Source organism: Saccopteryx leptura, chromosome 9, assembly GCF_036850995.1.
Source record: "Saccopteryx leptura isolate mSacLep1 chromosome 9, mSacLep1_pri_phased_curated, whole genome shotgun sequence".
Taxonomy (NCBI): Eukaryota; Metazoa; Chordata; class Mammalia; order Chiroptera; family Emballonuridae; genus Saccopteryx; species Saccopteryx leptura.
Window position 1 is genome coordinate 67,373,085 of NC_089511.1, and position 15,606 is coordinate 67,388,690.

At 35.2% G+C, this 15,606-nt stretch overlaps 1 protein-coding gene across 3 annotated transcripts in view; it reads right to left on the reverse strand.

The window, feature by feature from the left end:
• The window catches only part of CTNNA3 (catenin alpha 3), a 2,003,993-nt gene that overhangs the window by 806,343 nt on the left and 1,182,044 nt on the right, over nucleotides 1-15,606 (reverse strand). For all 3 annotated transcript variants that reach the window (XM_066349268.1, XM_066349266.1, XM_066349267.1), the window contains exon 10: nucleotides 10,773-10,865. In XM_066349268.1, coding sequence (XP_066205365.1) covers nucleotides 10,773-10,865 — 93 coding nt within the window. The remainder of the gene's footprint in view (nucleotides 1-10,772; nucleotides 10,866-15,606) is intronic.

The window sequence follows — 15,606 nt, forward strand, 5'->3', positions numbered from 1 at the left end:
GCTGCATTCAAGGTCTGTCTCCCCTCCTCAATATCACAGCACCACAGGAAAGAGAGTAGGCTTCTAGTCTTAAATCACCCTAGACAGTCTTGAGTATCAACCAGTCAATTGTAATCAGCTTTAAAAAAATACAAAGGATCAACTCATTTAGCCTTTTTATTGTCTTACTTGACTCTAGTTTTCAAAATCTTAAGAGTATTTTTTTATGTCAAACTCTGAAGAAAAAAAAATAAGTTAAGTATAATTGTAAAAAGCCTGTCACAGCTCTTATAGCTACGCCCGGAGATTCTTAAAGACTGTGATCATTTCAAATTGATTATTTGAGTTCTATATTGTTTAGGTGCAAACAAAACATCCATCATTATGGTCTACAGAAGATGAAAGAAAACATCTGCTTCCCTAGAGCATGATACTTAGAAAATTAAATGCTTTCAATTCATAGATATGACAGCTGCTTGATCACAAAAACAAACAAACAAAGACCCCATACAAATCAGGACATGTTTTTCCATTTGAAAGAGATAGCCCAATGCCCTCACTGAAGCGTGTACTAGGTACAGTAACACATCATAACTTAATCAGAAGAAGCTGCTGTTATAACAAAACAATCCTGTTCATACAGAGAGAGATAATGCCAGTCACTTCCCATGACTTGTATTTCAAGCTGACAAAGTGTCATACTGAGACTTTTTATCATTTGGTTAGAAATTGGGAATTTCTACACCTTCCAAAGAACAAAGGAGAATAAAGAACAGGGCTGGCTTTCAGTATCTACTTGCCAATGTCTATAATGCAAAATAAGTTTATGCTGATATAGTCACTCACTCCAAAAATACAGGGTGGGGCAAAAGTAGGTTTACAGTTGTTCATATGGAAAATAATACAATAAATAATAAATAACAATATAAGGATAAACTCTGTGTTTCATGTACTCACAACTGTAAACCTACTTTGCCCCACTTTGTATATACTGAGTACCTACTGTGTATCAGGCATTATTTTTGGTATACATCATTGAACTTAAAATCCCTACCTTCAAGGATGTTATAGTGTTTCATGTTTAAATATGAATACAGGGGCACACCCTCCCCCAAGTACTTTGTTAAGTTTTTCTAATACATCACAATCTTCTGCATCTGGGGCAACCTTGACTATCCTCCTTACTTTTCAACACACCCTATATGTAACCCTTTTAGAAAGTAACTATAGATTTCCAATAAGCAATTTATAAAAATATATTCCCAAATGCATTACAAAAAATGAACTAGATGTCCCTGGAAGGTGTCTTAGCTCTGTCAGGTTATTGGACACCATTTGATTAGAGAGATAAATAAAAGAAGATAAAACAAAACTGTACTAGATATTGATTTAAATGTGACAGTGATTAGAAAACTCATGTACTTTTGAAAAATTTTAAGCATTTGTGAGAGAGTCTAGCTACAGTAATTGAGTGTAAATGTATTCAACAGAGGAAAAGTATCCTAGGTTTCACCCCAATTTTTATCAATTAAAAATCTTATTTAGAGAAAGACCATTTAAGACCATCTAACTTTACCAGCCAATAATAAAATTCTTCTTCTAACATCTTTGACAAGACATAGCCTACTTGGCTTTTGTTTAAACATGTCCAGTGATTAGGCAGTAATTTACTATGGCTTGTAAAACAACTCATTCTTTCCTACCTAGCCCTGAACTGCAGGGCCTAAATCCAACATGGTACTCTAGACATGGTCATCTCCATGCCAAGTACATTGGGAATTTCCCCTAGTTCACAAGCTCAGCATTATAATCACTTTAAAGCTGTAAATATTTCCCAATATCATGCTACTGACATATCATTGAGTCACCCAAATTAATACTTTTAATTTTCTGAATTTTTCAGGCCAGAATATTTTTGAAAAAAGAGAAAGAGATAAAAGAAAAAGGGAAGTGACTAAGATGGGCTTAAGAAATGTTTATTTTGTCAAGTAAAGCAATAATATGAAAAGGTATCTACTTTTATTATCATTTCCTAAATCAAATGTTTGTGAATATCAAACAACCAAAAAAAAGATAGATTTCTAATAAAGTTGAATACATTTTATTTTATGAAAAAAAAAAGCTAACTATACTAACCTAATTTTGCAGTAGACCATGAAAATGCTTTCATAGACCAGTGTGTGGAATTCATCGAACTAGATAAAAAATGTCTGTCTGAACTCCTGATGCCCTAGGTGATTCCTGATAAGCAAAGATTTTCATATCCACTTATGCAATAGATTTTATTTAACCTAAGGCCCTGACTTTATATTTACCCTTATTAAATTTCAGCTTATGAGTTTTCAAACATTAATCCAAGATATCCATATATTTTAGAACTTTGAATTCTTTTTAATTTTTGTGCCATATGCAAATATGAAATGTTTACTTTTAAAATAGTCTTCCAATTCATCTGTTAAAATGTAATAAGAGTTAATTCTTATACACAGCTTTATCCTCCACCAAGTTGAGTTCAAATACCTGTAGTACTCTAGCAATGCTACCATCAAGATCACATTTCTCTACTTTATGTAAAAGACAAATCCATTATGCCAGGGGTCGGGAAACTTTTTGGCTGAGAGAGCCATGAACATCACATATTTTAAAATGTAATTCTGTGAGAGCCATACAATGACCTGTGTACATTACGCATTATCCAATAAAAATTTGGTGTTGACCCAGAGAACAGCTGTGATTGGCTCTAGCCACCGCAACTATGAACATGAGCGGTAGGAAATGAATGGATTGTAATATATGAGAATGTTTTATATTTTTAACGTTATTATTATTTTTTTTTTTTTTTTTTTTTTTAGTTTTATTTTATCTATTCATTTTAGAGAGGAGAGAGAAAGGAAGAGAGAGAGACAGAGTGGGAGAGAGAGAAGGTGGGGAGGAGCTGGAAGCATCAACTCCCATATGTGCCTTGACCAGGCAAGCCCAGGGTTTCGAACCGGCGACCTCAGCATTTCCAGGTCGACGCTTTATCCACTGCGCCACCACAGGTCAGGCCTATTATTTTTTTTTTATTAAAGATTTGTCTGTGAGCCAGATGTAGTCATCAAAAGAGCCACATCTGGCTTGCAAGCTATAGGTTCCCAACCCTTGCATTATACAATCTCAAAAGTGAACTTCAAAAAGCTTATTGGCGCCTGACCAGGCGGTGGTGCAGTGGATATAGCATCGGACTGAGATGCTGAGGACCCAGGTTTGAGACCCTGAGGTCACCAGCTTGAGCACAGGCTCATCTGGTTTGAGCAAAGCTCACCACCTTGGACCCAAGGTCGCTGGCTCCAGCAAGGGGTTACTCGGTTTGCTGAAGGCCCATGGTCAAGGCACATATGAGACAGCAATCAATGAATAACTAAGGTGTCGCAACAAAAAACTGATGATTGATGCTTCTCATCTCTCTCCGTTCCTGTCTGTCCCTATCTATCCCTCACTCTGACTCTCTGTCTCTGTAAAAAAACAAAAACAAACAAACAAACAAAAAAACGTATTGGCCTATTTCTCACCCACGGCTGGTACCACTTATACAATAGCTTGCTCTAATCATCATCCTTCTTGCATTTATGTCCTTGTGTCTGTGGCATTGAGAAATTCCAAATCTTTCTTTCTTAATAAAGTCCTTTCCTTCCAGGATACTTCTGTTAGAAAATGAATTCTATATTGAGATGAAATTTGTATCCTTCTAGCTTCTGCTCACAGGTTGTGATTCTGTCCCTCAGAGCCCTTCAGCCTTTTACATCATAGCCCTTTAAAGATTTGATGACAGTGGTCATGTTTTCTCAGGTCTTACTTTTCCCTGGCTAAAACTTCCCTGTTGTTTTTATAATTTTTTTTATATAACATAGTTTCAAGTCATGTCAGATATCCTTTTTCAGATATCCTCTGCTCTGATGCTCCAACTGACAATTCTGTTTTGAAGTGTGACATCAGTAATTGGGCAAAGCATTGTTGTAGTCCATTAAGCACAGTAAGAACCAGAATGGTCCAATTCACTGAAACTTAGGTATATTCAACTCTAGTTAACAAATAAAAATTATAAGCCACTCAATCAACTCCTCCTCATAAACTGTGTGTTTTCTCGACTTTATTCACTCCACAATCAATATAAAAATCTATTTTAGTTGGTTGGGTTTTGTCTAGACATTAATAAAATATCTGTTTCTTATAAAATTAAGAACTTTAAAAGAAATAAAACAATATGTAAAGTACTCCTACTTGTTCTTTGTCTCCAGTCTTATTTCTTAGTAACCATTATTAAAGTTCTCATGAGGACCTTCTGAAAATATTTCTATGACTACATGAACATATGGCTTATTCTATCTCCTCTTGCTCCCCCCCAAAATACATATATGTGTGTGTGTGTGTGTTGCACTTTAATTTTGGGCCCGAAATTTGGAAAAAAAAATTTATTTGTTTTTATTCAACACAAAATTCATACAACTCCTCATCACTGTCAAAACTTTCTTTTGTTAGCTTGTCCTTATCTGTGTCTGATGATGAATCACTATCTTGATATACTGCCTCATCTTCAGTTCCACATATGGCATTTGAAATGCCACACTTCTTAAATAACTTTACAACAATCTCAATCTTGATATTATCCCAGGATCTTTACACCCAGGTACAAATTTCTCCTATAGTTGGTTTCTTTACTCTTCCTGCTGGTGTCAAATTGTCCCCAGAAGACTTCATCCATTGGTTCCATTCATCTCTCATGGCAACTTTGAGAGTTTGTTAATGCTGACATCAAGTGGTTGGAGCTGGTATGTCAAGACTCCAGATATGATGGCAAGTTTTGTTTTTTGCTCTGCAGCAATCTTCTTTGTGTTTTTTTGTTATGTGTGCCCTGACCTGATTAAGAACCAATAGGACATGTTTGCATAAGAGCCCACCCGTTCTCCTCCAAACTTTATCAAACCAGATCTTCATCCCATCTTGATCTATCCAACCTTTGTCATGAATGTGGACAATCACTCCTCAAGGAATGTCCTCGTTTGGCATTGTTTTGTGTTTGAAAATCAGCATATGAAGCAGCTTGGTTCCATTGGCCAAACAAGCTAGAACAACTGTATAATGGCTCTTTTGATGTCCACTTTTCTTCCCAGTTACAGTTTTCATTTCTTTCTTATTAACAGTTCTGTTACTGGGGACATCAAACTGAAGGGGAACTTTGTCCATATTTGCAATCTGTCCCAACTCAAACTGATGTGTCTTCTGACATTGAATGACAAAATGATGAAATTCAAGGACCTTCTGCTCATAGCTTTCAGGCATCTTTTGGGCAAGTCTGGTGCATGTATGCATGCTTAGTCCATTTCGTTTCATGAACCTGAAGCACCAATTGTGTCTTGCTTTGAAATCAGTAACTTCTTTTTCATCAGCAATTCTTGCCTCATGCTGAACCACCATCTTTGTGGACACAGGAATTCCAACTGACCTTTGCTCTTCAATCCATATCTTCAATTCTCTCTAAATCAGGCTATTTTGCTGACTTGCCTCTCACAGCCTTCTGCAGTGGTGTTTTCAGTAGGGTCTCTTCTTCCTGTAGCCAGTCTTGGATTGATATCTCAGTTGGAGGAGAACCAAACTTATGTTTAGCAGCATGATTTTTATTCACTTTAGCAAATTGGATCACTTTTAACTTGAATTCAGCACTGTACAAAAATCTTTTCTGAGCCATTTCTGGGCAGAATGTGGCAAAATGTAGCCTACCATAATATAACAGTAACAAGTGCAAAACAATGAGTGCAGAGACAACAAAGGTGAAAAAGCAGGAAATGCAAGTAAAAAAATTTACAGCCACTGTATAAGACGCACCCAGATTTTAAACTCCAAATTTTTCAAAAACGGGTCCATCTTATACATGGGGAATATTGTATATATCTGAAATTTGCCTCTTTTACTTATCTTAGGTATTTTCCATACCAAAACATACATTGAGACAACTTACTACCAACAGACACTTTTGGTGGCTTTAGCGTTTGACATTACAGATAAAACTGCATAAAAATCTTATAGACTGTTGTGCATATGTACATGAATATCTGTGTCACAAATAGCTGGATATGGGATTGGTAAACCTAGCTGTATGTGCATACTTTATTTCAATATATAATGAAAAAGTGAGATTTTCACACATGTTCATGTACACACACACATACATACACTCAATGGTGTATACTCTACACATACTAATTCAAAAAGTCAGGATGTACTGTACAAAAATTATACAGTGTTAAAAATAATTTTTAAGGGTAGAGAAGATTAAAAATAGTTTTAAAACTTATTCTTTGATAAAAAAAAATTTAAATCATATTAGTTTTTCTGACAACTATATCACACTGTTGATTCACATTGAGATTACTATCAACTAAAATCTGTAAGCTTCTTGAAGGGTAAATTTAGGTAAGCCATAATTTTTTTTATTCTCTATCTTTACAATGGGTTTTAGAGTACTCAGTATATATGGTTTAATGATTAAATTTCTTATATTTTATCTGGTTATAGAGATTTAATTTATATTCTAGGATACCCCAATTTTTTGTGAGTGGATTCTTTTGGCTAATATGTTTTCTTTATCATCTTATTTTAAACTAAAAAAAAATTGACAGCATTATTTTACCATTTTATCCAAATCAGTAGTAAAACACTGAAATGAGCTAGGTCAAGAGTAGATTATTGTACACCACCAACAGAGATCTCATTCTTTGCTGACAGCTATCCATTATAAAGCCATTTTAAGGATTCTTTTTACTAGTTACAACTCAAGCTAATTATACTGTATTTTTTTGATGTTGTCCAAAAGAAGACACACTATGTTTAGAAAGTATCATTAAGATGTTGCTAAAAGCCTTGCTGTGCTCTATCAATACAATGGTTTATTATTCTAAAATATTTATCATTAATTTATATATCAGCTAAAAATTTGTTGATCATCTGATATATGCTGCATTTATGCTAGATGCAAGGGATATAAGTAGTGAATAAGGAAGACTAAAATACTGCCTTTATGAAGGTTATGTTTGAGTGTGAAAAATACACAATAAAAAATAACAAAATAATATAAAATATAATTTCAGGTTATGATAGAGTCTCAAAAGAAATAAATATGGTGACATAGTATGATATAGTTGCAGGAGTGATTCAAGAAGATTGATCTCTGAGAAGATAATATTTGAGCTGAGTCCTTACAAACTGGACATAACAGGAGCTGTCTACATGGCCATAGGGAAAGAGCACTGGGAAACTGCCAAGTGCCAACTCTCTTGGGTGAGAAAGAGCTTATTGTGTTCTAGAAACATAAAGGCCATTGTGCAGAGCTATAATTATTAAAAAAAAAAATAATACAGGGTGGGGCTGGAAGTTAGACAATAAGAAGGTCATAGAGTCTGATGGAGCCCTAAAAATTTTGGCATGTTACTGTAGAAAGATAAGGAAAGCAATTATTAGGATAAATACCTTAATAATAATACTTTGGCTTTTATATAGGAAGTAGATTAGAGAGAGAGAACTATAAACATGAACACCATATAGGATAATATTTCTGTAGTCCAGGATAGAAATGATGATGTCTTGGCTAAGATGCTGACAGACGAGATAAAGAAAAATATATAGAATCAGGATAAATATATTTGGTGAAGCTGATAGAACTTGTTAACAGATTCGACAGAAGAAAAAAAGCCTTTAAATACCATTAGAATATAAACTTCACAAAAGCATAGGCTTTGGTTGTTTGTTTTCTTCACAATTTGTCCCCAGATGCATAAACAGTGCCTATCACAGGCTATATTATATGCTCAATAAAAATTTACTAGATAAAAAAAAGGAAATCTCCAGGTGTTTCCCTAGAGCAACCAGATAAATGTCCATGCCATTAATTGAATAAGACTGAAGAAGTAGCATATGTGATGGAGAAGGGAAAACCAGAGCACCATTTTAGCTTTTTTTAAGTTTAAATGTCCCCTAGATAGCTAAGTGGAAATGTCAAGGGTAAAACTCGATATTTCCGTCTGGTCATTAGGGAAGAGGGCTAGCCTAGAGAGAAAGAATGAGAAGCCATCAGCATGCAGCGATAAAATGTATTGTAATAAATAAAAAAACACTAAGGAATTCCTGAAGGACATTAAAAAAAGGATCTGATTATGGAGATACATAAAACATGTTTATTAATAAAAAAGATTTAATATCTTAAAGAATAATAAATATCTATAATAACCTAAAATTTAAAATATTAAAGAATTTTAATAAGCATTCTAACATGTATTTTCACAGAACTTGACAAATTGCTACTAAAAGTTCCCTGAAAGGGTAAAATAGACCCTGGCCGGTTGGCTCTGTAGTAGAGCATCAGCCTGGCATGTGGATGTCCTGTCCTGATTTTGGTCAGGAAACACAGGAGAAGTGCCCATATGCTTCTCCACCCCTCCTCCACTCATTATTATCTCTCCACACCACCATCCTCCTGTAGCCAGGGCTCAACTGAAGTGAGTTGGCCCCTAGTCACTGAGGATGGCTCCATGGCCTCTATCTCAGGTTCTAAGAAGACCTCGGTTTCTGAGCAATGCAGCAACACCCCAGATGAGCAGAGCATCACCCTGTAGTGGGCATGCTGGGTGGATCCTGGTCGGGCCACATATGGGAGTCTGTCTCTCTGCCTTCTCTCTTCTCACTGATTTTTTTTAAAAGAGCAAAATAAAAACAACAATAATTTAAAAAAAAAACAAGGTCAGCCAATTTGTCTAAAATATAATAAGATTTAGTATAAAACCATAATTAAGACATTGCAATAGTGTTGCTGGGATAAATAAACAGACCAGTGGAACAGAATAGAGACCCCAGAAAGGCATATATTTAAAATATACTTCAACTTCCAAATACATTAATATTTACATGTGGAATAGTAGCAAAATATTACACACATCTAATATATGTGTATAATGTATTACATAAAATGTATATATGGGTGTGAATGTGGATATGTGTAACAATGGTAGCATTTTACATTAATTTAGAAAAGATCAACTTTATGATACATAGTCATGGCCCAATGGTTAACACTGTGAAAAAAATAAAATTAAATAGTTACTCACATCAAGTTAGATACAAAACTAAATTTCAAATGAAATAAAGATTTACATGTTTTAATCTTTTTAAAAATATAGAAATTACATATTTTTTTGTTGTTGTTGGAAGAATTTCTTAACAAGGTACAAACCAATGGTTATGTGGCTCGGTAGTTTCTCAGTAAATATTTATTAAAGGAATTAAAGATGGATCATATATTTTCACTAAAGATCTTAAATTCTTTATGGCTAAAATATTATCTTTAAAGGTAAAAGAAAAGCCATAGGCAACAGAAGATATTTTTAACAAACCTGGACCTAATCATTTGACTCAGGGGTAGAGTGTTGGCCCAGCATGTAGAGGTTCCGGGTTTGATTCCCAGTCAGGACACACAGGAGAAGTGCCCATCTGCTTCTCCAACTCTTCCTTTTCTCTCTCTCTCCCCTTTTTGTAGTCATGGCTCAAATAGTTTGATCAAGTTGGCCCCAGGCACTGAGGATGGCTCCATGGACTTGCCTCAGGCAATAAAATAGCTCTGTTGCTGAGCAATTGAGCAGTGGCCCCACATGGGCAGAGCATTGCCTGGTAGGGAACTTGCCAGGTAGATCCCCATTGGGACGCATGTGGGAATCTGTCTCTACCTCACTGCCTCTCACCCTCTCACTTAAAAAAAAAACAAATAAATAAAAATTTAACAAATTTCACAAACCCAAACAATAAAATTAAAAAAAGAAATAAAACTAAACTAAAAATTGGCAACAGGTTTAGGCAATTTGCAGTATTAGAATGCCAGATGGTTAATAAACATTTGAAAAATAATGTTCTCATTTTAATCATAGAATTATAAAGTAAGCCCAATAATACTCATTTAAAGAGATATTTTGAAGAATAACAACATCAAGCGTTATGCACAAAATGGAGAAATGAGAACTCTCATGTAATGGTCAGGGCTGTATAAGCAATTGGACGACTTCAGAGACTTCATTGCAGTATTCTGTTCTCTGTAGGATCCCGTGAAAAACTGACATCAGTTGTGGGATTTCAGTTGCAAATCCTTTAGATTTTACTTCTCCAGACACTTTTCACTTGTTAATGAATATTAACTCCAAAGAATCCAAAGACTTGAATTCTCTAATCAATATCATATTTCACAGCCTTACAACATGCATGGTGTTTATTAGGAAGTAATTATCTATATTATTTCCTGCTTATTCTAAGGCAAAGTGATTAAGATTGCCCTTATGCGTATCATGATTCATGCTTCGAGATTACTGAAACAATTCCCTAAAATTGTGTTGTTCTTCAGATTTCAAAACTCCTCAATTGCAGACAAAAAAACATTTTTTGGCTTTTTTCACACCTGTGTTGTATATATATATGGGTTAACAAAGTCATTTCTTTCATTCTATTTAAGATTTCAAAATAAATAATGACTAAAAATTAAAAACAATGTTGGACAAAGAACTACTTTGATTTCAAACTATACCTTGCTCTCACAAGATTATGATATGGGCTCTTAGGAAACATTACAAGAACCATATGCTAAGTAAAGAATAAACTCTGACATTAGGATGAGTTCTGTTTTTGTTTAAAATAAATATTTAAATGTCTTTCCATATATAAAAGTCTAAAGCATTGTATGTAATTTTTATAGTTCGTTTAATGAAAGAGTAACTCAGTCATACCTGTGGACACAAAGTTTCCAAGTGACTGGCTGCAGTTTTGACAATTTTAATTCCATCTTCATTTGTTGACATGGAACAAGCAAGATTTGCCACCTAAAATACAATCCAAAATAGTGAAAATTATTTCAGATTATCAAAGAAATCAGAAACACTTGTTAACCTAGACAAGTAAGCACACATGCCCATACATTAAAAGTCTCAGTAACAAATAATATTCTTATAGATGTCAGTGGTATCTGTTTTATGAAAGTATTATATTAAAGGCCGTGACTGGTTTGCTCAGTGGATAGATTGCCAGCCAGTGTACGGAAGTTCCAGGTTTGATCCTCGGTCAGGGCACATAGGAGAAGCTACCAACTCCTTTTCTTCACCTCCCTCTTCCCCTCTCTCTCTCTTCCCCTATCACAGACAGTGACTCAATTGTTTAGAGCATCAGTGCCAGGTGGATCCTGGTCAGGGTGCATCTGGGAGTCTATCTCTTTATCTCTTCCCACTCAATTAAAAAAAAGAAAGTACTCAAAGAATCTATTAAAACAAATAACAACAAAAGGCCCTATAAAATTGTTTAAAACAGCTTGGCTTGTGGTAGTGCAGTGGATAGAGCATTGACCTGGAAAGCTGAGGTCGCTGGTTTGAAACCCTGGGCTTGCCCAGTCAAGGCACATATAATAAGCAACAAACGAGCAATGAACAACTAAAGTGAAGCAACTATGAGTTGATACTTCGCACTCTCCCCAACTCTGTAAAAACAATAATATTAATAATAATAATAATAATAATAATAATAAAATTGTTTAAAACAAAAGGAACAACTATTGAGTGAATCAGTCAACTATACAGTCTCTTGGTATCAACATCTAATGCATAATAAGATGCTAACTATTATGGTTTCCTATGGAACTGAAAAAATATTATCTGTGAATTGAATGCTAGTAAGTTCTTAGAATCTCCTATGATTGTAGTTTATTTTGAGTTTGTAATTGGTTTATTATTTCCCAGAGCTTTGGTATCCTACTTAAGTTGCATTAAGAATGAGTGTGTCTTTATTCATGTTTTATTCAGCATCAAATATACTACAAAGCTGGACAAATACAAGATAATAAAATTATTCTTTCTGTTCTTGATTTTCTACTACAAGTTCATGGGGCACTGTTTGACATTCCAGCAGTCTATTTGATTCAAGCATTAGTGACACTCAAATTCTTTTATACATGATTGCTTTAGAAACTAACTCTCTTACAGTGAAGTGGATGCTCTTTTAAAAAATTACTTTTAGTCCATTACTTAAGTCCAATATTTACAAATACTTTCTTTATACCATGAAAGAGCCATAAAAACAGCATGGGATTTTTTTTTCTTTTTCTTTTCCTTTTTTTTGGAACATCATTTACTCAACACTCCTGTTGATAGCAGGTAAGTAATTGTGTACAGAGACAGTGTTCCCCAGAGCTACAAACTACTTCATTGTCTTCATCACTGCAAAAAGTTTGCTTCACTAACAAGCATTTTCCCAATATACCTAAGGTCTCTGTTTATTATTGTATACGTTTATACTGCTCAAATCCAAAGTATATTTATTTGCAGAGAAACCACACATTAACTGCATTCAATAAGAATAACCAATACATCTTTGGATCACTAGTTGAAGAATATCACAAAATGTTATGAAAATTGATTCATAGCCTTGGTTTTTTTTTATAGCATTTCCTTTGATATGTCAACAGTAAAACAAATCCTTGGTTTCCATTTACATATAAAGAAATAACAGTCATATATTATTTAACTGTAGAAGGGCACTGTTCACTTAATTAATGTACACAGAAATAACTTACTTGAAAAGGTCTTTTGTTGGCTTGAAGGTCATAATGCCTCAACTTTCATATCTGACATATAATTAGCACATTTTTGAATTATTTGAAAAGGGCAAGAATTTCTATATCCCTCTTCCCACCCCAAGATCCACTCAGAAAGTGAAATTCAGCAGTCTAATTACTTTAATATGCCTATAATAATTTTCACTGCACTAGCAGAAATTATCTATCAATAAATTTTAGCAAATATAAAGTGATGGAAAATGATTTTTATTTTGGATGATTGGTATACAACATAACCAACTGTTCAAATGCTATAGAAAACTTTACCTGAAACCTATGTACTCTTATTGATCAATATCACCCTGTTAAATTTAACTTTGTAAATATTTTTTTTCAATTCAGCACTGTTTAAGTAAAAAAATAAAAAATTATTGATGCAATTTTTTGGTCAAGTCAAGTGAATGTTGGTTAATCATAAAGCGGAAACATTGGCAGTAAGTTCTCTGACATCTCTCACAGCAATATATTTGCTGATTTATCTTCATGGGCAAGAAAAATTAAAGACAGGATAAACAAATGCAAGTATATCAAACTAAAAAGCTTTTGCACAGCTAAAGACAATATGAACAAAATAAAAAGACAAACCACACAATGGGAGAACATATTAGACAATATGTCTTATAAGGAGTTAACAACCAAAATTTATAAAGAACTTGTAAAACTCAACACCAGGAAAATAAACAATCCAATCAAAAAATGGGCAAAAGAAATGAATAGACACTTCTCCAAAGAGGACATACGGATGGCCAATAAGCAGATAAAAAAAATGTTCAACATCACTAGTCATTAGAGAAATGCAAATTAAAACCACAAAGAAATACCACCTCACACCAGTCAGAATAGCACTCATAACAAAACAACACATGATAGGTGCTGGCGAGGATGTGGAGAAAAGGAAACCCTCCTGCACTGCTGGTGGAAATGCAGACTGGTGCAGCCTCTGTGGAAAACAGTATGGAGATTCCTCAAAAAATTAAAAATCGAACTGCCTTTTGACCCAGCCATTCCACTCTTAGGAATATATCCCAAGAACACCACATCACTGATACAAAAGAAAAAATGCATCCCCGTGTTTATGGCAGCATTGTTTACAATGGCCAAGATCTGGAAACAGCCCAAGTGTCCATCAGTGGATGAGTGGATTAAAAAGCTGTGGTACATATACACAATGGAATACTATGGGGCCATGAAAAAGAAAGAAATCTTACCTTCTGCGACAACATGGATGGAACTGGAAACTATTATGTTAAGTGAAATAAAGCAGGCAGAGAAAGAAAAATATCATATACCATATGACCTCACTCATTTGATGAATCCAATAAATAATGTGAACTGAGGAATGGAATAGAGACAGAGGTGGGATCAAAGGAACCAAAGGAAAAACGAATAGAGAGAAAGAGGATGATAAGATGGAATTAGAGAAGGGAAATAGATTGGTGAAATTATATACACATAACACAGTGTTATAGAGAGCAGAAAAGCAAATCCTGGAGAGAAGAAGGGGGAGGGTGTCGGGGGAGAGAGGGGCAAGGGGAATGTTGAGGGGAATACAGGGGAGGGGGATGCATTCAGGGAGACACTAAAATCTAAGTAAACACAATAAATTAAAATCAATAAAAATAAATAAATAAATAAAATTACAAAAAAGTACCCCAGATAGACACTCTTTTATTTATTTATTTTGTTTATTTATTTATTTATTTTTAATGCATCAACTCTCCTTTTTTTCCCATTTAAAAATAAACATCTTGCCTGACCAGACGGTGGCACAGTAGATAGAGCATCAGACTGGGATGCAGAGGACCCAGGTCGAGACCCCAAGGTTGCCAGCTTGAGCATGGGCTCACCTGGTTTAAGCAAAGCTCACCACCTTGGACCCAAGCTCACTGTCTTGAGCAAGGGGTTATTCAGTCTGCTGAAGGCCCATGGTCAAGGCACATATGAGAAAGCAATCAATGAACAACTAAGGTGTGGCCAGGAAAAACTGATGACTGATGCTTCTCATCTCTCTCAATTCCTGTCTGTCTGTCCCTATCTATCCCTCTCTCTGACTCTCTCTCTCTGTCTCTATAAAAACAAAACAAAACAAAACAAAAACAAAAATAAAAATAAACATCTTGGATTACAAGATGGCAATGAAATAGGTGCATGGATGTTCCACTCATCTCCTCCTAATACCAAACTGGAGTTATAACTAAATTTATGAACAATTATCCTAAAAAGCCAATTCAGGACTAGAAGAAGAGGAGGTTATAATCAAGGATTTATAGAAGAAGCCACACTGAGTCTGGTAGAAAGGAGGGGATGCAAAAAGGGCTGCTCCAAGAGCGAGCAGCCGCTGGGAGACTTTCCCCTGAGAGATGTAGTTCCTAAGCCTCAGGCCACGCACACAAACCTAGAGCCCCAAAGCCTAGAAGAAGTGAATGCATAGCATTTGGTGGTGAAAAGAGGAAATTGACAGGAAATCTCAGAGATGTAGTCACCACCCTCTTAAAGGTCCAATGTAGAAAATCTTGTTCACAACCACTTACGATGGGCTTCAGCAGTGGTAGGGCTGCAAGGACTAAAGATGTAAGAGAAGAGATTGAAATTGGTGAACTCGAAGAGATGCAGTGGGGGAAAAACCCTGAAACCCCTGCACTGAATCATTCTTAAATATCACAGTCACCATCTTTCTTGGGTGGACCAGTCCCGTCTTTGTGGCAGCAGCATAGGAACAAGCAATTGCCCACTCATAAGAATCTTTCTTGATTCACCTTATGGAGATTGGGCACTGCTGAGAAGTAAGCAGCCATGGCCAGGAAGCAGGGGGCTGAAAAGACTCAGGGGGTGACAGTGATTTAGTTGTATGGCATTGAGTCCATAACCCTTTCCTGCAAATTTCTGAGAACATGACTGGTGTTTCTTTAGCACAAGGGACTCAGTAAAAACTTTCCAAACTATGGACAGAACAAATCTTT